At 36.1% G+C, this 23,029-nt stretch overlaps 1 protein-coding gene and 1 long non-coding RNA gene across 5 annotated transcripts in view; one reads left to right on the top strand and one right to left on the bottom strand.

The window, feature by feature from the left end:
- Positions 1 to 10,629, top strand: part of smoc2 (SPARC related modular calcium binding 2) — a 40,864-nt gene extending 30,235 nt beyond the window's left edge. For all 4 annotated transcript variants that reach the window (XM_039654153.2, XM_039654152.2, XM_039654151.2 and 1 more), the window contains exons 9-13: positions 1 to 77; positions 6,695 to 6,794; positions 7,988 to 8,235; positions 9,848 to 9,885; positions 10,086 to 10,629. The exon at positions 1 to 77 is cut by the window's left edge and continues 6 nt beyond it. In XM_039654153.2, coding sequence (XP_039510087.1) covers positions 1 to 77; positions 6,695 to 6,794; positions 7,988 to 8,235; positions 9,848 to 9,885; positions 10,086 to 10,109 — 487 coding nt within the window. In that variant the 3' untranslated portion in view covers positions 10,110 to 10,629. The remainder of the gene's footprint in view (positions 78 to 6,694; positions 6,795 to 7,987; positions 8,236 to 9,847; positions 9,886 to 10,085) is intronic.
- An 86-nt stretch (positions 10,630 to 10,715) lies between these two features.
- LOC120464596 (uncharacterized) lies at positions 10,716 to 22,766 on the bottom strand. Its single transcript, XR_005618718.2, has 5 exons — positions 22,290 to 22,766; positions 20,148 to 20,233; positions 16,387 to 16,497; positions 12,226 to 12,404; positions 10,716 to 10,918 (listed from the first exon to the last, which is right to left on the bottom strand). It is a non-coding gene; the product is annotated as an uncharacterized LOC120464596 (long non-coding RNA).
- Between the last annotated feature and the right edge of the window lie 263 nt (positions 22,767 to 23,029).

Below are 23,029 nucleotides of genomic sequence, written 5' to 3'. Positions count from 1 at the left end.
ACAACCAAAATGTGATGGAAATGCCAGAGCCCATCCAAACAAACCAAAGGACCATTACAGGAGCAGACATCTGCAGGGTGAGCTGACCTGTGTGCTTCTGAGCAGAGCGACATACGCAAACAACGCAAAACTAGCAAGAGGACAACTTATAGAAACAAAGCATGCAAAAACCAAAAACAAAGCTTTTTTTCTTTTACCAAACAACTTTTCAAATATTATAAAAGAACCTCAAGGAAATATTGTTTAATTGGTATTGTTTAATAGGTGCACGACCAGCTGTTTGTGTTTGATACCTTTTCATACTTATTCATTTGGGAAAAATGCATGTAAACATAAAACACAAGGATGTCTGTGTGTTTGTGTTTGCATGTGAGCTCAAGTGTGCACAGGTATGTGTGTGACATCTTAGAGTCTTAAACCATCCCGTTTTCCCACGACCCTGCGGTCCGCACAGACGACAAGATGATAACAGATCATCTCACTGACGAAAGGGGAGGTAGAAAAGATAGATTACAATAGATAGCACGAGCCTAGGAGGATGACAAGGAGGGATGAGTGTGGGGGAGTGGCTGTGATGAAGAACAGAGGGAAGAGGAGTGGAGGGCAAAGATAAAAAAACAACAAAAAGGAAACGAGGGAGTGACTCTCATTTCCAGCATGAATTAATTTGTTGATTTGACTAGACTAGATTTCTGTATGGGGACTGTGTTGACAATACACTCTTAGAAGAAAGAGTTCTATATAGAACCTTAAAAGGTTCTATCAGCGCTACGTATTTGGAACCCCTAAACACTCTTAAAAAAAGGGTTCCTCTGGGTTCTATATAGAACCCTGGGGTTCCATACTTGGCCAATAGAACCTTTTAAGTTTTTTTAAAATGGTACATATTGTGTCCCACTTAGAACCATTTTGCAGTTCCATATATAAAGCGGGGGATGGAACCATTTCTGGTTCTAAATAGAACCATTTCTTCTAAGAGTGTATACAACACCAGTCATGGGTTTGGTGTCTGTAAGTAATCTTTTACTTTTCTTTTTTTTAAATTCATGCTTTTATTCAGCAATTACACAAAAGTGGCAGAAAAGACATTTATGTTACAGAACATTTTGTTTCAAATAAATGCTGTTCTTTTGAACTTTCTGTTAATCAAATAATCCTAGTAGAAATGCACTAAAGTTTACACAAAAAAGAAGCACAACTGTTTTTTTTAACATTAATAATAATAATGTTTAACGAGCAGAAAATTCGAAGGATTTCTGAAGGATCATGTGACACTGAACAATGATGTAATGATGCTGAAAATTCAGCTTTGCATCACAGGAATAAATTATTTATTAAACATTTAAAATATTCTATTAAACATATTAAAATATAAATATAAGTATAGTAATATTTCACAATATTACGGTTTTACTCAAATAAATTTAGCCTTGGTGAGCATCAGAGACAAAACATTAACAATCTTACTGACTCCAAATTTTTGAACAGTAGTTAAAATGAATTTTTATTTTTAATTTAATTTAATATTGTATTGAATATTATAAAACGCTTAGTTCCAATCCTTCATTCTGATTGGTCAATAGCTGTGCTTTATTCATGATAAAAGACGACCATGACCGCTTCACCCAACGGTTCTGTTTATCACTGCGCAACACTGTCGTTCCTATGTTGTTTTAATTTGAGCTTTCATGCATATTACACATTGAAACGTTGTTGCTGTTCACGGTCAGGGACTATTTTTTTTTTCGAGCGGAAGGAAGGCTTTTAATGATTTTACTTCATGAAAGTTGCAATAATACATATTTATTTACTTTAATATTTTTATTGTGTGGCAACCATTTTATAAAAGCAATAAGGTACTCGAGGCGTTGAATAAGTCGTGAATAAGTAACGACTGAAGGGGTTACTCCGCTTTCTCTCGGTACCTCTCGTACCTTACATATTGTGTCCCACTTATATGATGGCAATATGAATCTGTACTCCATACTAAGCTGATATGAACCAGCTTAGTATGTCTGAGATGCAGATGAATTGCTGGTCTGCTTTGTCATTGGGTGCTTTGGTAAACATTGTAATATCCCAATATGTTAACAAACAATCCTCTGTTCCTCAGGTGTATGTGTGTGGACGTTCAGGCTGCCAGCAGCGTGTGCACAGGTGCGGCTGTGTGAGCACCTCTCTGGTCACGGCTGGTTAATTGTGGTGTAGAAGGGGGGCTGATGGGGGCCGGCGGCTGCTGGCAGCTAAACGTCCACAATCCACTGCCAATATCGCAATTCTCATGACTCCGTTGCAACTCGAGAGTTTTTATGTAATCCGAAAGCTGTGGGATTCTGGGTAACGCTGAAATGTTGTAAAATGCAGGATCTGGATGGGTTTGCTCAGCGAATTCTCACTCTGCATTTCAATCAGGTGATAGACCTTCATAGATCAAAATGAATGTCTGAAAGTTTTTTGATTTCTTATAATTAGAGGTGTCTTAGTGATAGTTCACCCAAAAATGAAAATACGCCCATGATTTACTCTCCCTCAAGTCATCCTAGGAGTATATGACATTCTTCTTTCAGACAAATACAATCAGAGTTAAATTAAAAATGTCCTGGCTCTTCCAAGCTTTATAATGGCAGTGAATGGCTATTTCAGTTTTGTCCATCCTTGATAAAAGAGCATCCACCCATGATAAAAGAGCATCCACCCATGATGAAAAGAGCATCCATCCATGATAAAAGTACATCCACCCATGACAAAAGTGCATCCACACATGATGAAAAGTGCATCCATCCATGATAAAAGTACATCCACCCATGATAAAAGTGCATCCATCCATGATAAAAGTGCATCCATCCATCATAAAAGTACATCCACCCATGATAAAAGTACATCCATCCATGATAAAAGTGCATCCATCCATCATAAAAGTACATCCACCCATGATAAAAGTGCATCCATCCATGATAAAAGTGCATCCATCCATGATAAAAGTGCATCCATCCATCATAAAAGTGCATCCACCCATGATAAAAGTGCATCCATCCATGATAAAAGTGCATCCATCCATCATAAAAGTACATCCACCCATGATAAAAGTGCATCCATCCATGATAAAAGTGCATCCATCCATGATAAAAGTGCATGCATCCATGATAAAAGTGCATCCATCCATCATAAAAGTACATCCACCCATGATAAAAGTGCATCCATCCATGATAAAAGTGCATGCATCCATGATAAAAGTGCATCCATCCATGATAAACGTGCATCCATCCATGATAAAAGGGCATCCATCCATCATAAAATTACATCCACCCATGATAAAAGTGCATCCACCCATGATAAAAGTGCATGCATCCATGATAAAAGTGCATCCATCCATGATAAAAGAGCATCCATCCATCATAAAAGTACATCCACCCATGATAAAAGTGCATCCATCCATGATAAAAGTGCATGCATCCATGATAAAAGTGCATCCATCCATGATAAAAGGGCATCCATCCATCATAAAAGTACATCCACCCATGATAAAAGTGCTCTACTCTGTGATAAAAGTGCTCGGCTCTGGGGGGTTAATAAAGGCCTTCTGAAGTGAAGCGATGTGTTAAATATCCATCTTTAAAACTTTATAGAGTAAAATAACTAGCTGGCAGACGTTCATCACACACTGCATTTCATTAATTATATTTTGCATTCTTTATAGTAAAGGGAGGTCAGGTCTGGTTTAATAGAGCGCTGCAGTGATTAAGTCTTTTTTCCGGCCAAACCTGAAGTTAGCATAGCCCTAATTCCCTAAACAAAAGCCCAATAGGATTTTTTTTTTTTTGGATTTTTTTTTGGATTTTGGATTATTGCAGAAAATAAGCTCTACAATTGCCAGAAATACAAAAGCTAAAGTTAGGCTATAAACGAACTCCATCACGGTCACATGACTGTCATCGACACCATCACCAAGCTTCTGACAAATCTTTCAGTCTATACTTAAAGTTTGAGCTAGACTTAGTATACTTTGCAAGAGCACGATTATAAACACACAACGAGGCTGTAAAAGTGGACTAGTGAGTAGATGTTTTTCATTTTCGGCTTTCATATAACTTCAGGTCGAAGGAACCGATAAAATTCAAACTCGTGAGGGTTTTGACCTAAAAATATATGTAACCCCTGCAACAAACTATTGGACAGCCAAGCAAATACAGGTATCATTTCAATATATTTCTCAAAATAATTGCTAGATTTTTTTACCAAATTGTGCAGCTTGACACATTTTAGGCTGCATTTCCTCTATTAATACATTCTCAAACAGTCAGAAATGTTTGTTTTCGGGCGTCTAGACTAGATAGTTTTTATTGAAAAAGCGAGAAGAATGCAGTCCCTCGTATGAACAGATGGGACGGATATTTTGTGAGAAGCAGAAAGTCACGCAGATCTTCAGCATGACACTCACTCACAAACTCTCAGCATCTTGTAAACCTGTACACTTTTCTCTTCCTTTCTCTTGTGTGAGGACTGTTTACCTGAACACACACACCTGTTCACAAGGACCTCTTACACCAGAGAATCTGTTGCCCCGGGGCCTGACCATAAACAGCTGCAGCATGTGAAGACAAATGCACACACGCGCACACACACACACTTTTCCTTTCATTATAAACGGACAAATGGATATGAGAAAGAAGGTTTAGTGTGTTCAATTTAACACAACCAACTGATATTAGATGGACACAAATTTGCTGAAATAATAATAAAGATTATTGTACACCAGATTTACTTAATAAAATAATGCCATAATCCAATTAAATAGGCTTAATTTTCAGTATGCATATAATTTCTTCTTTTTGTGGTGAATTATGATCTGGACATCCACAGACCACAGTTCCCACACACAGCAGACTTTTACCCGTGACCATAAACCTAAATCATCAGTTTGATTGGCAGCTGTCATCTTCCAAAGACAGGATAAGGGAGGTGGGATTTTTACGATAGGGCGGCGAAGAATCTCTCAAGCCGTAACATAGTTTATCTCCTACTCTCCACAATCTTTAAGTGCAGTTGGTGTAAAAACAGTGAAACGTCTGTCAGCTTTACATCTTCCCAATGTTTATTGGGCCACCTATGGCGTCAGTACCTAAAACAGCCACTAGTAAGAGGAGCATAATATGCTAGCAGATCATATATCATTGATATCTTATCAATTTAGTTGATTTGGTGCTCAAGAATCATGTTAAAACAGTTGTGCTGCTTAATATTTTTGTGGAAGTTTAATGCTGCGTTCACGTGCTATGGAAAATAGGATATTTTCCACTTGTGAACTGGTATTTACCAGTGTGTTGTGTTCAAGTGCTTTTGTTGTCGTGATGTGGTAAAAAGATGGAGATCCAGACCTGTTATTTAGCTAAAACTATTTTAGATTGCTTAAGTCATCTGCAACAGCAAGAAAATGATTTATCAAAACTCAAAAGGTAAATAATATGCTGTATATTTTCTAGATCATGAATAGTATATATTTTTACCATTCACGACTCTCGCGGTGCTCTCCGCCATTTTGAAAAGATCAAAGATTATCTCATCTCTGCAAATCGTCCATCAAAATATTCTACGAGTTGCCCAGTGGAAAATACCACATGAGGGGGTGTTCATGTGCATTTTCCACGTCGGATTTTGGTATTTACCATAATTACCATAGCACATGAACGCAGCATAAATAACAGAATTTATTTGAAATAGAAATATTTTGTAGCATTATAAATGTCTTTACTGTCACTTTTAACCAATTTAATGCATCCTTGATAAATAAGAGTAAGACAAATGTGAATGCTCACAGAGCATTCAAGCACAAACAAACAAATAGTTCAATAAATTAGGAGCAGAGCAGCAGAGTTACATGAGGTAGTAATTCAGTCACAACAGCTGTTTATGAGGTTTCATCGCTGTTTAATCTGATAACCTAAAGGTAAAATGTTACACGAAAGGAAGCTTTGGTCTCTTTTAAGCTTTTTCCCATGCGATTCTATAAAACAACAGCTTAATTTCACTCAAATCCAATGAGGAAAGAACATTTAGGACAGTTTTGCCCATTCATTTACATTTACATTTACTCATTTAGCTGACGCTTTTATCCAAAGCGACTTACAATTGCTATATATGTCAGAGGTCACACGCCTCTGGAGCAACTAGGGGTTAAGTGTCTTGCTCAGGGACACATTGGTGTCTCACAGTGGATTCGAACCCGGGTCTCTCACACCAAAGGCATGTGTCTTGTCCACTTCGCCATCACCACCATTCATAGTTGTAGTTCTATCATGATAACTGTCTCAACAGTCTAGCATGGTAATGGGTTTAGTCTTGGCGGAATAGATCTGCTACGCTGCTGCAGAACAAGCACAGAGACTTGCTACTGCCAATACATACACATACACAGACCTGCTGCTGTGAGAAAGTAAGACATGCTGCTGCACAAATAGCATGTATGAAATTACCCATAGCAGATCTATACAGGTGGAGCTGGGGAAGGTGGAGGCTTTCGGAGAAACTCTGAAAGCACGCTGCAAGCTGCAGCAAACATCGATCAACTAAATGTTGAGCAGCAAGCTCATTGGCTATAGATGCAACTGGAACCAATCAGCTTGTGCCATGTAGTTAGCAATGTGGTTATTTTGAATATCTCGTCTCTTATCATAACTCTTGGGTCCCTCTTTTTCAGGATGTCCTGGAGAGAAGAAGACCGAATTCCTGACGAGCGTGTTGGACGCGTTGTCCACTGACATGGTTCATGCAGTAACTGACCCGGCCTCTGCCGGCAGGTAAATGAGAGACCATTGACAAATTAAGATGTAATGGGCCAGTTTATAAAATTAACTGACCCTTCCTACTGTGTGGTGTACAAATATCTTATTAGTTCATTAGCTGACTGACTGGAATTATTCCCAGTTAACAGGGAAATTCCTCAGCATGTTCTGACAATCTATCTATCTATCTATATCTAATCTCTTTCTTTATTTCTAACTTATCTATCTTTCTTTTTTCTAACTAATCTAAATTTATTTCTAACTAATCTATCTATCTTTCTAACTAACTAATCTATCTATCTATCTTTCTAACTAATCTATCTATCTTTCTTTCTAACTAATCTATCTTTCTTTGTTTCTAACTAATCTATCTTTCTTTCTAACTTATCTATCTTTCTTTGTTTCTAACTTATCTATCTTTCTTTGTTTCTAACTAATCTATCTTTCTTTCTAACTAATCTATCTTTCTTTCTAACTAATCTAAATTTATTTCTAACCAATCTATCTTTCTTTCTACTAATATATCTTTCTTTCTTTCTAACTAATCTATCTTTCCTTCTTTCTAACTAATCAATCTTTCTTTCTTTCTAACTAATCAATCTTTCTTTACTAATCTTTCTTTCTTTCTTTATCTTTTTCTTTCTTTCTTTCTTTCTTTCTTTCTTTCTTTCTTTCTTTCTTTCTTTCTTTCTTTCTTTCTTTCTTTCTAACTAATCTATCTTTTTTCTTTCTAACTAATCTTTCTTTCTTTCTAATTAATCTATCTTTCTTTCTAACTAATCTATCTTTCTTTCTCATGTGAAAATCTCAAAATATTAATAAAAAAAAATAATTATCCATTATTCACGGAACATTTTTTTTCCTGAAACGATTTTATTTTTTATACATTCAACATTAACGTTTCGATAATGTGTGCAAAATGTTAAAATGGAATGTTCCCTTAACATTCGCATAACCAAGAAAAACATTTTTTAAAAATTGACGTTTTGAACATTCAGAAATAATGTTTACCTAATGAGAACATTAGCAAAATATTGTTACAACATATTTTTGTGAGCTGGGTTGAGTACTTGGAGTAAATAGAGTACTTCACTATTGAAAGATATTTTAATACACTGCCAGTTTCACAGACATGTAACCAGCACACTATGATCATGGAAACATGTCCTGTGTTTGCTTAAAACATTTTGGTTTTATTCTTCCTTCAGAATGTTGGAGCCAGACCCCAGTCATACTCTAGAAGAGCGAGTTGTTCACTGGTATTTCAGTCAGCTTGATAAGAATTCCAGCGGTGATATCGGAAAGAAAGAAATCAAACCATTCAAGCGTTTGCTGCGTAAGAAATCCAAACCCAAGAAGTGTGTGAAGAAGTTTGTGGAGTACTGCGACATCAGCAACGATAAGGCCCTGTCTCTACAGGAACTGATGGGCTGTCTGGGTGTCACTAAGGAAGAGGGTGAGTCTCACTATTTCCTCATGGATGACCCAGATGTACAGGCGTCTAGAGTTTGCACTGCATCAGAGAATGCTGTGAATACTTTGATTTCAAATGATTTGCACTAAAGTTGTATGCATTTTTTAATGCAATTTAAATGCTCCATATACTACTGTTTAAAAGTTTGTGTTTAGTTGAAAGGTTTTGCAAGTCTTTTGCTCACCAAGGTTGCATTTATTTGATCAAAATACAGTAAAAGCACTAATATTGTGAAATAGCATTACAACTATAAACTGTTTTCTATTTGAATATATTTTAGAGGTACATTGTAAATTTTGGCCCTCTAGCAACATTTTGCAGAAGAACACTGTTTTGGTTTTGCTTGGGCTCTGCGCATGAAAATGACCCTTCACAATAGATAATGCTTTAAAATGAAGTCTTCTAGAGAGCTACATATGAAGAGTTCAGATGCAAAAGCCTCTAAATGCCATTTGAAATTTTCTTCTTTAATGATGATTTTTATCAAACTTGTACAAGTTTGATAAAAATCATCATTAAAGAAGAAAATTTCAAATGGCATTTAGAGGCTTTTGCATCTGAACTCTTCATATGTCATTTTATCTGTTCAATAAATTACCTTACGCACTTGTTGTGTATAAAACGTCCTCATCTCCTCGTTGCTTTGACAACATTTCAAACCCCTCAGTTCTCACCATCTCCAAAAAGCCAATGTTGATTCTGGTTTTATTACGAGCTCTGTCGTATTCTCCTTTTGCCAGCAGACTCCTCTGTTAAGCGTTTTTTAAAACAGGTGATTTCACAGAGGTTTGAGATTTAGCTATTTTGTGTCAACCTTTCTCACTTATTGTGACAACTAACCAATGCCACTCCAACATCATAAACGCGTCAAAGTAGCCGGAGCAACTTTTCTCTATTCATGGATATGACGAGACGTGTACAGGCGAGTGATGCATGTTATTTCCCGCGAAAACAGTCCTATATTTTTTTTTCCACGATTCTTTGATGAATAAAAAGTTCAAATAAATTAGAGTTGAAATATCAATATTTTGTAACATTATAAATGTCTTTACTGTAACGTTTGATCAATTTAAAGCATCCCTACTGAATAAAAGTATTAATTTCTTAAAATATATATATTTACTCCAAATATACGTAAATTTAACCTTCCCTGATGCGGGCGTCTATTGACCAATACTGTTTTTGAGAGTTGACTCCAGTTGTGTATAAAACGTCATCCTCTCCTTGTTGCTTTAACAACATTTCAGAATTTGTGCAAGATCCAATTTATACATAAGTAAAAAAATTATTATTCTGACCAGAATTCTGACCTTATTTCTATTAGTATGAATTTTTCTTTTTTTTTTTTTAGTTGGAACCTGTTTTATAAATGAGTAGATTCACAGAATAAACTCTGTTTATAACTGTTTTCTGATTGGAGATACTGACAGTGCGCTCTGACAGTGAGCTGTACGAGATTGTTCAAAGACTGTGTGGTCGTTTTAATTGACAATGAGTGTTTACGTTTGTTTAATAACTTTCTCAGAAACAACCCGTATTGCTGTTATGTAATGGGGAACAGGCTTGTAAAACGTTCTCATTGCTTTCTCCTCAGGGGCAAAAACAGGTGAAGGCACAACATCTAGTAAACTGGTGAGTTAATGTAGGTGCTGTTAACATTCACAACATGCATTCCAGGGCTCTCTCCCATCTCTCTTTTTTTCCCCCCAAGCAGTAGATTGAAACCAATTACTAAAATACAAATGGGAAATTGCATTTATAAATGATGACAACAGCAAGCCATTGCTTTAAAATGGCATTTTCCTAATTTTCTCATTTGCCTATATTTGCAGAACCTGTCAAAGAAACAAGGCTAAAGTGGCCGCCGCGATTGTTCCCGCCCCCACCAAAACGACAACGGAAACCATAGTCTTTGCACTTTGTACTTTAAAACAATGTAAATTCACTTTGTAGAAAAAATAAGGTATTTAAACAGACTGCTGAATATGTGAATGATTTAGTTAGCATTTGTATGTCCTTACAAAAACAACAAAAAGAATAATAATAATTTAACACATACAATGTATGTGTCCTTTGTGAATCTAAAATGAGTATACTTTTCTAAGTTGTACAAGTATTACATGTTGCATTTGTCAAGGCCATCTTTTTTTGTTATGTATTTTCTTTGTCTTTTCTTTGACTAATTTCTGGATTTTTTTGTAATGCATCTTAACAGATTTTTTTTTTTAGAAGTCTTAACATTTTTTTAAAGAAGTTTTTTTTTTTACCCAGCTATTGCCTGCAGATCATAGTCCTGTGCCACACATGGAATGGGAAACAGATAATTTTGTTGAAAGTGCTTCATGATGATTAGAAATAAAGAAGTCTTTTATAATACTTTGTATTCTTGTTAATGTAAGAGTGTGTAAGTGTACATTTCTCCACAATCATTAAATCCAAAAAACAACTTTCATTCTAAGTTGATATCTTCAATATGGCTAAATTGAGATGCACATGTAAATGCACCATCATTCTGTTTTTGTCCACCATTGTCTTGAACTAGAGCTCCATCTTTCCATCAGTGACCTCAAACTGACCTCATTCCTTTTCCTCCGGGTGTAATTTATGATAAGCAGATCTGGTGCTGGGTCTGTGAGATTAGAAGGCGCACTCTCTGGTTTTAACACTGCGGGGAACATAAAGAAGTAAATCAGTTATTGACACTTCAAAGATGCCAAATTCAGGATTTTAAAAAGCACTAGTACTCAAATCCTCCCGTGTTTCCCACTGCTGGAAAAGAGATGGAGTAAGAGACTGAACATAAAGACAGGGATTTTAATATCCCACATTAATACACATAATAAACCAAACAAATAAATTGATTAATTCTTCAGTAATTCATAAGACAATACTACAACACTAACTTTAAATGGTGTATTTTTGCATATCTCATGTGTTTTACTTTTACAGTAGTAAGATCTGAGCTTTTTATGTGTGTGTGTGAGATTGAGACGACAATGTGTTTCTTATTAATCCAGCACCTGTGCTTGACTCTACATTCCCATCCAGCAGTGCAGTCAATACTCAGTTAATCTTCCAACAACAAACTAAAAAGTGTAAACAGTTTTACAGCTGGAATAAATTAATTTCATGTTAGAATCTATCTATCTATCTATCTATCTATCTATCTATCTATCTATCTATCTATCTATCTATCTATCTATCTATCTATCTATCTATCTATCCATCCATCCATCCATCCATCCATCCATCCATCCATCCATCCATCCATCCATCCATCCATCCATCTGTCTGTCTGTCTGTCTGTCTATTACGGGTGTAACAATATATCGTGTCACAATATATCGCAATACAAAAATGCGACAATATGTATCGTGGATAGTGACAAATTGTGTTTAGTTCACCCAAAATAAAAATTACTGTGTGAGAGTTTACAGAGTCAATGTCAGTACTACATTAAACTGCTATATATGATTTTGAATATAATGAATAAAAATGCAATTGGCGAATATTTGTGGTTCTTGATAATGCCAAATGTCTTATGTTACCAGTAAAAAATAGACATTACATTATTTAAAAAAAAATAATAATATATATATATATATATATATATATACAGTATATATATATATATATATACAGTCAGTGATTCAAGAATAGTCATCTAAAATAATACTATTTTCAGCTTGAGAATTATCAATATTTTGATTCTGGTGTCACCATTGTCCTGTGCATTGGGTTACCAGCACAGCACAGTGCATTGGGTTACCGCACCAACTATCTATCCATCTATCATCCATCCATCCTGTTTCTGTCTGATGCAGCAGTTCAGTGTGTTAGTATCTGAGATGAAGGTAGTCTCTCTATCTCTCTCTATGTGTGTGTGTGTGTGTTTTAACAGGTTTGAGGTCAGGTGACCCCTCCAAGCACACCTGTGACTTAAAAACAGGCCGGCCATTTGTTGTGACATACCGGACAAATGCTGTAGCGCCTCAGTCAACATAACCAGCATCCCTCAGAGGCATTGGCATGACTCTCTCCAACACAGATCAGGTTGCTGTCAGGTGTGTCACCCACTCCTCTCTGTCTGTCTTAAAGTTCCTGGGTCATTCTGTGGTGAGTTGCAAACCACATCTGAACAATTCCACGTTCTAGAAGGAAAAGTAAATAAATAGTGGTTTATCAATATAATATAGAATACTATTAATATTGATGATCTTTAATTAGTAGAAAATAAAACATATAGGAAAAATACTTTAAATATAATGCCACAAAATAATCACATAAAAGTGAAGAAATTGTTCAACCAAAATGAATTTTTTTTTTTTGTAACCTTATACAGTATGATTTTATTTTTTTCTGTGAAACACTAAATTATATAGAATATCCAACCTGTTTGTTCATGGAAAGTAGATGGGGATTTATTAAAAATAATGTCTAAAGAAAAAAAGAACAAAAGCACCATAAAAGTAGTCCATGTCCATTATATCCCAAGACTTCTGAAGTCCTACGATAGCTTTGCATGAGGAACAGGCCAATAATTAAATCTTTATTCATGTTTGGTCATTGGATCACTCAATGTTATGTGTCTTAAAAGGCATTTCTATTTATCAGAGAATAAAAGAACTTAAGCAGAAACTGTTTTCAACATTGATATTGAAAAATGATAATAATTATAAATATTTCTTGAACATCAAATCAAAATGATTTCTAAAGGACCATGTGAGACTGAAGACTGGAGTAATGATGCTAAATTATTGCTAATGATGCTAAATGCCACCTTGGGAATAGTAAGATATATATTTTTTTTAATTAAATAAAGAAAAAAAACTTTTTAATGATAATACATGAACTCAAATCTCAAATTCTCTTTTTGTAAGTTGCAGAATCACCCCTACACTCAAGAAGAAAAGTTTCTGGAACCATAAAGGGGTTTTCAGGGGCTTCATATATGTAACCATTTAGGGATTCTCATCCCACTTCAGGGATTTAGTATTAGTTAATTAAATTAATTTAGAATTTTAATAAAATTGTATGAATTAAATAGCTTGCAAACATACTTTATCACAAGAAAAAAAATGAAATAATTCCATTCAAAAAGTATTATGCCATCATTGAAGACATTTCTCCTTATATATGAAGAGTTCAGATGCAAAAGCCTCTAAATGCCATTTGAAATTTTCTTCTTTAATGATGATTTTTTATCAAACTTGTATATTTAAGTTCAGTAATTTCACTTAAATGGCAATGGTAATTACCTATTAATTGTTATTTAAGTGAAATTACTGAACTTAAATATACAAGTTTGATAAAAATCCTCATTAAAGAAGAAAATTTCAAATGGCATTTAGAGGCTTTTGCATGTGAACTCTTCATATAAACTTTATGGCATAAAGTGGTCTTTAAAATTGAGCCTGTGTAGCCTCACCCATCTTTTACCCCACCTCTCTCTCCCTCCCTCCCCCTCTCTGGTTGTGTGTCAGTGGCTCAGGACTGATGCCCAGCTCTTGTCCAGCTCTCTCTGCAGTAGTTCTTTTGTGTGTCTTGGATCGGGTCAGTTCTCCCGACACACGGCGGGCCTTTGTGTCTGCCCTGCTGTTCCTCATTCCCACACTTTCCACATTCTTCTTTTTCATTTAACTCTTTTTTTTCACCCTCACCAACTTCAAGCCACGCTAAGACTTTGATAGGAGTGGCTGATGTGGAGATGAAGGATGAGTGTTTTGTTCACTCATGGCCGCTTTCAAAGGTTGTCACAGAATCTGCTGTATTACACATTTTCCTGAATGAGATCTTTGTGATTTAGTCTTTAGCCTTAGTCTTTTATAAAATTTAACAGTCATTTACATATACATAAGTCCAAAATTCTCACAACATCATACACACGACACGTAGAGGTTTTTGAGGACGGGGCCCACAGTAGCCCTTTGAGAGAGAAAAGGGGGCAGATTACTGGGGCAGCTGCTGTCTGTTCTCACGCTAATGCCATATGATTTGTGGCTTTGCTGCATTTTGCAGATCTAATAATTCTTCAGCTCACCTTATTTAACACCAGAAGAAGAGGAAGATCAGAGGAGCATGAGAATGAAGGAATGGAAGAAAAAGAGAAGGGGGGTTGAGAGAGGGCAGCGCAGCGGTTTACTCAAAGGCAAGGGCATTGTGAAACAGAGAGAATAGGGCAAAGAAAATGCCCAAATCAAACAGACCATGTCCAAATCTATGAAATCTATGATATTGTGGTCCCCTGGACTCTCCTATAACTTAAACGCATACCTCGGGTCTTTAGTGACCAGGGACGTCATCCACTATCCTCCTCCTCATTCATTTCATAAAGCTAGCCATCAACCTTCTTAGTATTCCTCAATCAATTCATTATAAACAATATATGAAGTTTTATATGTATATGTATATATATATAGGCTATAATGACAATGATGTCAGTAGGCGGAAAACAAAAGAATAGGAAGTATCATCACGAAAACTTGAAATAAATGGACTGCATTTATATAGCACTTTCAAAGACCCATTTGCCACCAAATGGGCCATTTTGCCTCACATTCACCCATTCACTCACTCATTCATACACCAATAGTGGTGTCAGCCATGCAAGGCTCCATCCCGATCGTCGGGAGCAGCTGGGGTTAGGTATTTTGCTCATGGACACCTCGACACTTGGTCAGGTGGAACCGGGGATTGAACCACCAACCTTCTGGTTTGTAGACAACCTACTTGAACCACTGAGCCACTGCCGTCCTGTTTTAGTACAGTGAACTCATAGCTTTGTGACATGGTGCATTATCCTGCTGGAAGTAGCCATCAGAGGAAGGGTTTATGGTGGCCATAAAGGGATGAACATGGTCAGAAACAATGCTCAGGTAGGCCGTGGCATTTAAACGATGCCCAATTGGCACTAAGGAGCCTAAAGTGTGCCAAGAAAACATCCCCCACACCATTACACCACCACCACCAGCCTGCACAGTGGTAACAAGGCATGATGGATCCATGTTCTCATTCTGTTTACGCCAAATTCTGACTCTACCATCTGAATGTCTCAACAGAAATCGAGACTAAACAGACCACATTTTTCCAGTCTTCAACTGTCCAATTTTGGTGAGCTCTTGCAAATTGTAGCCTCTTTTTCCTATTTGTAGTGGAGATGAGTGGTACCCGGTGGGGTCTTCTGCTGTTGTATCCCATCCGCCTCAAGGTTGTGCGTGTTGTGGCTTCACAAATGCTTTGCTGCATACCTCGGTTGTAACGAGAGTTTATTTCAGTCAAAGTTGCTCTTCTATCAGCTTGAATCAGTCGGCCCATTCTCCTCTGACCTCTAGCATCAACAAGGCTTTTTCGCCCACAGGACTGCCGCACACTGGATGTTTTTCCCTTTTCACACCATTCTTTGTAAACCCTAGAAATGGTTGTGTGTGAAAATCTCAGTAACTGAGCAGATCGTGAAATACTCAGACCGGCCTGTCTGGCACCAACAACCATGCCACGCTCAAAATGGCTTAAATCACCTTTCTTTCCCATTCTGACATTCAGTTTGGAGTTCAGGAGATTGTCTTGACCAGGACCACACCCCGAAATGCATTGAAGCAACTGCCATGTGATTAGATAATTGCATTAATGAGAAATTGAGCAGGTGTTCGTAATAATCCTTTAGGTGAGTGTATATAAAAATAAAAATAATAATATATAAAATATCAACCCATGACCCTGGTATTGCTAACGCCATGCTCTGTTTGAGCTACAGGAAAGCTGGTTAGTTGTTTGCTGGCTCAAGTCAAAATATTCCAGTCTCGATGATATTTTGCTCTCTAGATATAGATTAGGACTCCCTCGATCAATATGAAAATAATATAATATGAAAACTGAAACAAAAATGGGATTGTCTGTATAATGAAACACCTTTGAAAGATGAATCCTGAAGACTTTGATGACTCATTTATTCACACTGACTGAAGGAGCAGTGTTTATAGACAACAGTAACTCTAGTAGCAGCATCTCTGTTGATGCTCTAATTAAAAGAGGGAGAGTTTGTGTGTTGTGTTCCCAGACAAAGAACAAAGTCTTTCTTGGTGGTCTCGAGGCACATCGACTGATCCAGAGCGCATGGCGGTAAAACACTCCTACCTGTAGTTTACTGCAGCTGTGTGAAGAGGTGTGTGGGAAGAGATTCGGGAGTTCTTCACGCTGAGAGCAATTCCCGTTCTGTATCACCCAGCAGAGCTTCGTGAACATCTCCTTTTGATGTAAGAAAAACAGAGCTCTTATAAACATAGGAGGTCTTTTTTCAAATAAAACTGTGATGCTTTTAAAGAAGAGTTTAACTGATTTAAATAAAAACAAGGGAGTGTCAACCAAGATAAACTGCCCATAACCCGAGGCCTCCAACTCCTCCAGCGGTGCATGTGGACATTAAAGTTGATAAGGTAAAGACGGCCCTTGGGAGTCAGAGGGAAAACTATTTGGTCCGATCAAGATATGTCACACTGCGACTGATAAGAACCTTTGGAACAAAGAAAGTGTTGATGGATTTCGAGATGGATCTGCACCCACTTCAACCTGAGGTTATTTGTGCTGGAGAACCTAAGGCCATCTTTAATCTGATATCAAATCTCTGATTTGAGTAATTAAACCATCAATATAATCTGATGAGCCAATAGAAATGAGTTTGAATCCACACTAGCCCCTCCTTTTCCCTCAAACAGCAGGATAACGGGACTATTCACACAAGAAGAGGTGAATCCAAAAACAAAGAATCCCATTTCACAGGCTTCTTATCAAGAAGCTCCCTCAAACAATCTGTTATCTTTCCCAATGAGGACCTTGAGATTAAAAAGAAAGCAATTCTGGAAGAGGATTGAGGACCATAGCTGTTTTATGAGCTTGAAATGGAATAATGGAAAAGTATCTTGAGATATAAATCACTTTCATTAGTATAAATACTAAAACATCTGCCTGCAAGGTCACAACTCACTGTGACTTAATTTATCTCCTATTTGTTTGAAATGCAATGCTTGAAATTTAGCACAAGCGCAGGCAAGCCACGGCATTCCCAACCTTAAATTACGTGTGGAGAAATGTCCTTTCCTCTCTGTTCTTGTTACCATAATAACTGTGTTCTTTAGATTGTATTAAGACATTACGGATCGTATAGAGTTCACTCAAGATGATTTATAGAGTAGGACAGATGCTGACTATTATGTTGTTATTGGGATCATTGTCAGCTGGTATGGAATACCTAAAGAAAGCAAGCCGTTAGCATTGCCATTCATCTCTACTCGGCAGTTACTCGGCTGGTGCAGGAACCTCCGAATTTGAAATTGAAATCTACCACCTTTGCTCATGGGAACATTTTAAGTCAGTCACCTGAGCTGAGAGTAAATAACTTGTGATTAATCGCCCTGAAGCTGCATAAAAATGACGTCATGACAATGCTGATTGGTTGACACCACCAGGCTCTGGCAAATCCCGTACTGTGATAATGAAAAATTGAGATATGAATTAAAAGTTTGTGTGTGTGTGTGTGTGTGTGTGTATAATTATTATAGTATAATTCATATAATATTATAGTATTAACATTTTAAATTATTTTTTTATACATTTTTAGTTATTTTATCATTTTATTTTATATTTTATACTATTTTTAGATTTTTACGTTTTTGTAATTTTGTTGTGCGCTTGTTGTTTTTATTAGTTTATAATTTTTTAAACATGTTTATTTAGTTTTTATTGCATATTTAAATTTTAGTTTAGTATTTTTCCGTTTTAGTTCAAACTTTAACTTAATTGAAATGAAAATTGTGACCTTGGCAACTAATTAAAGTATAACTGATTTTTGTATTTCTTTATATATATGGTCTCTATTAACAGTAATTAACATTAACATTACAGTAAAAAAATATTTTCATGATTTGTAATCACAACATTTTTTCTTTTGTCAAATCAACTTAGATAATTTATGTTCAGATAACATAATATTTTGAGTTTCTGGTGATTAAATTAATCTCCTTCATTGTATTCACTATTTTTTCCATTTCAAAGAACTTAAAATTTGAAGGCAACCAGGTTAATTTTTTTAAGTTAAACCAGCAATATTTTTTTACAGTGTACCATAAACTGTCTTATTTGTGGGTTAGTACTATCAATATTTATAGTAAGCTACCTAACTAAACATTTGAAACGCATCGCCCCCTTGAGTACTAATGTTTGTTAGCGCACAGTGTAATGCTAGAACGCACATTAAGTAGGATAGTCATGGTACTGTGTTTCAAATCTTCTTGCATGCTATTAAGAGTCATAAAAGTTGAATAAACATAACTTTCCAGTTTCTGGCACTGTATTTTTCCAAATGATGACAGCCAGATGATTTGTTAGATAATAACAGAACACTACACTTACAGTAGGGACCTTCTCAAATGGTTCCACCTAGTTGTGAAATTACTCTGAACTCATTTTCATTCAAGCATTGTATATTTGAAAACAGATCAAATAAAGCTGCTTTGAGAGATTTAATCTCTCTGTTTTCATCATTAATCAAAATTAATGTTTTGCTCTGTATTCGAAAGCTCTGATCAGCTCAGTCAAAACAGCTCTGTTTGATTTGAAATGGTTGAGAGATATTGAAAGATAAGCGTTTAGTGAAGCACTCATCAGTGCGTAACATTATTTTCCCCTTTCTTTCACTCGTATCATTTTTTGGTTCTGTCGTGCACCTGTCTGGCAGAGTGGGAGGGTCTTGGCTGTCGGCTGAACATTCCAGAAGAGAAGTCACCCCGTTAATCCTCAAAGCTTCGGCCTGGGACGCCTCATACGCACCCCTTTACACCTCCCCTCTAGCCATTCCTCTGTGCTCTCCTCCTTTTTGCCCTCCATCCATACATTGACCCGCTGCCCTCTTCAATCAGACCTGGCCCAAATGTACTAGCGCTACACCAAAGGTAGACTGTGTGAACCAGATTAAGGGAGCCCCTTTCACCCCTCCTGAAAAAAAATGTGTCCTAAAGGTTTTAATCCCCACAAAAATTTCCAAATGAAAGCAAATATTGTTCATTCCGTATCTGAGGAGGACCTAAAATAAACCATGGCAAAGTAAGAGAGAGAGAGAGACTCAGACTACTTGGTGCAGGGAATTAACATTAAGAATTAAAGTAATAATTCACCCAAAAATGTAAGTTCTATTATCAAAAAACTAACTCTAATGATGCTATAAACCCATATGACTTGCTTATTTTGTAAAACACAAAGGGAGATTTTTTGCAAAATGTCCAAGATGCACTTTTACATAGACTGAAAGTAGATTTTGGGCATAAAAAATAATAATTAAACAAATAGACCTATTATGCCCTTTTACAAAGTCTCTACTGATCTCTGAAATTGTAAAAAAGCATAATAGGTCCTCTTTAAATTCCATAAAACGTAGTCTTATAAGTTCATACAATAGACTTCAATGCTGTAGCTTTTTAATTCTTACGTTTAAATCAGTATATTTAAGTTTCCTTCATAACAATCTATCAATTTTATACATGAGAACCAGTTTTGATATCACACTCACTACAAAGTTAATTATACAGATTCACAAAAGAAAAAAAATAAATGAAAAGAAATGTACAGCTGCTCTTTTCTGTTATCTTTAACAAAATGTGTAAAAAAAAACATTCTTAAACATTCAGTCTAGCATCTCCTTGTGTGTTTCAAATAAGCAAAATAGTACTTGGTTTGGGCAAATTTGCAAAAGCGTCTCTTTGCATTATGTCTATTTTCACTTGCTAAAGACTGTGGTTCACAGTGTTTCAGTGTTCTGGTTAGCTCTGTCTCTCTCTCTGTATTTCTCTATCTCTCTTTCTCTGTCAAAGTCCCGTCTTTCCCCTCATACTTAAAATATTACTCACACAAAAAGCTCTTTATCTCCCTGGGAAATTCTGATGTCCGGGTGGATTTTGCTCTTGGCATCCTCCTCACTCTGCTGGATATGTCACTGGAAAAAAAGAGAAGTTTGAATATACATGACAAACTTGTGTTTGCTTCAACAGTCTTTTTCACAGGTTGTCTTCTTATTTTAATCCCAGACTCTGGAGATTTCAGTCTGGGTCAAAAGAGCGAAAGTTTCCGGAGTGATTTTTGGTGGATTTACATCAGCAAAATTCAGCTTAAGCAGACTTTTCAGCTTTTATATCTTTATCTGGAATTTCAAATTATTTATTAAACTAACATATATACAAACTCAATTCCAACTTTTACCCTTTTTAATAATTTAACGCTTTAAAGTTTAAAAATAAAAAATTTATTTATTCTGAATGTTTACCAATAAAAATGAAACCGCAGTGATAATCCATGGTAAATGCTTCTGGTGAAGCCGTAAGTCTGCAATATTTAAACTTTAACTTTTAAATGTATGAATTTCGCAAATTATTATTACATATTCGGGTCTTTAGTGACCCGGATATACACAGATAGTGAATGACACTCATCATTAAAGAATGCATTTAAGGGTTAACAGCTGAAAAACTACACTAAAAATGAATATGCTTTATCTAATCAATAAAATTGTGGCAACAGATTACAAGCAATATTATTTTTTTAAATTGAACAAATTAGAATTGAGTAATAGTTAATCAAATTAACTTTCTAATTAATTCTAATTTGTACAATTTAATTAATAATATTGCTTGTAATATGTTGCCACAATTTTATTGATTAGATAAAGCATATTATTTTTTTCAGTGTATTACTCATGAATGATGCGGAATGACGTTTTTTCCCCACTTAATAAAGAAAAGTTTTGCTCCAAATACAATTTTTTAATGTGATTCACCTCGAAGCTGATTTCTTTGACAAAGTGTTTATCAAAAAAAAATCCATATGGGGAAAAAATACTTGGGTGAGACTAATGCAGTTGCAGTCTATTAAACAATATGGTGTGGTTCTGTTCCAAAATCTAGTGAGCTCCCTACATAGGTAACATCTACAAATTTAACAATATCTTTAATGGAACACTGCAGATTTCCATATTTAGTTTTTAGTTTTGGAGGCAAAACCTCCTCTCTTGCTTTCTTTTCTGCTTTGTTCTTGTTCAGACCTGCTTTACAGATGATCAGAATATCTCTGCAGGTTTCAACCATCCTTAACGGTCCACAATAAAGTGTTTACTAGTGAGCAGCTCTGGATTTGACAGGGACTTGTTTGTTTAAGGCTGACATTTACATTCAAAACCCTTGTTATCAGTAATCAGCAAAAGCAGAAACAGATATTTCAGCGAATTGGCATATCAAACCTAGAAAAAAGAGTGCCATCTCCACTTGATCAACTCTTACATAAAAGCCGATGAAGTGTGTGGGATGTGCTGTGGTTTTCATTTTCTAAAGACCATTGTTTCATCTCAGTCACAGATACAATCAGCAACACTTCAGGAACCCCAGGAATTTGCTTGGAGGCTAAAAAGAAATCCTATGGAAGTTGTTATCTCATAAATGTGTTTATAGGCACAAAAGGCTAAAAAAAAAAGTATTAAAAACAAGATGCAAAAGGGGGGCAATGCAAACCATTTTTAGTTCTCCAAAGAACAGCTATATCTGTCACACACACACAAAAAAAAGTCAGTACCAAACTGTAATGGGCAACATCGCGATATGACAACAAAAAACAGGTATAATTGAGCATTCTGTCTTTTTAGAGTCTCATCTTCCGGTTTTTGGTTTGTTTACATGTCTTTGGTCCAAGTTGCGTTCAAATATCATTCGAACCGCACCAGAGTTTGTTTGGAAGTGGACTGAGACTCATCTTTTCAGTGGTCTCTGTACGCTTGTATGGTGCGCAGACTGCAACCAGGGTTCAGATGACAGCGTTCATGCTTATTCAAATGAACCGCACTTACAGAGCAATCGCACCAGGGTTCGTTTTAATCTAACTAAACACGCCAAATGTGAACACACCCTAAATATATATATATGTAATGTTTGTGCAAAAGAGCAGAAAAACCCTCACAAACAGGTAACCTCAGCAGAGCAGGCTCGGTAATCGGTGTGTTTGCTCACCTATTAGGTCTCTCATCAGATGTATGAGGAGCCTGGGTCACACACTCTCAGGAGAGTCTTTCACTGATGGAGGGAGAGGGAGAGAGAGAGATGAGGTATGCTCTTTGAAATTCCTTTTTCCAATATGGGATGAAACATAGCTTTGAGATGGAAAAATTAAGGAAAGGTTTACGCAAAAAAAAATGAAAACAGTGTCATAATTTTTTCACCCTCAAGCTTTCCAAACCCAAAGAACACAAAAGGAGATGATCTGCAGAATGTTCATTTGCTTGAATATCTGAACCACCGGAGTTCACGTGAAATGTACCTCAGACTATGATTTCCTTCAAGGTAAAACTAAGAAAAGACTGAAATAACACTTTATTATCACAAAAATAATGTTCTTTACACTTAAAATACCAAGCTAGTTTTCTCACAACCTACCATAGAGAAGCACTGTACAAACAGAATACATGTCACATGATTAGTAAAAGTTTGCATTGTGAAATTTGTCAAAATACAGGTGACTGACTATGAAAATGGCATGTGCTTGTGGAAAAGCGTTGCTCTTAATTATTAAAGCTAACATTTGCACAGCAAACATACACGATGTCCGTCCACAAACTCTCCCTTGTGAGGAGTTTTTTTGTTTCGTTTAGCCCTTCACCTAAACTTGCTTTGCAATATTTATACACAGATTGCTGTATTTGAACAACTTTAGCCATTAACCCTGCACTGCAGTACGACGCATAGCAAAAGTC

This window comes from Pimephales promelas, chromosome 11, assembly GCF_988280905.1.
Source record: "Pimephales promelas chromosome 11, fPimPro1.hap1.1, whole genome shotgun sequence".
In the NCBI taxonomy this organism is placed as follows: domain Eukaryota; kingdom Metazoa; phylum Chordata; class Actinopteri; order Cypriniformes; family Leuciscidae; genus Pimephales; species Pimephales promelas.
This window is presented reverse-complemented; position numbering and strand designations above follow the sequence as displayed.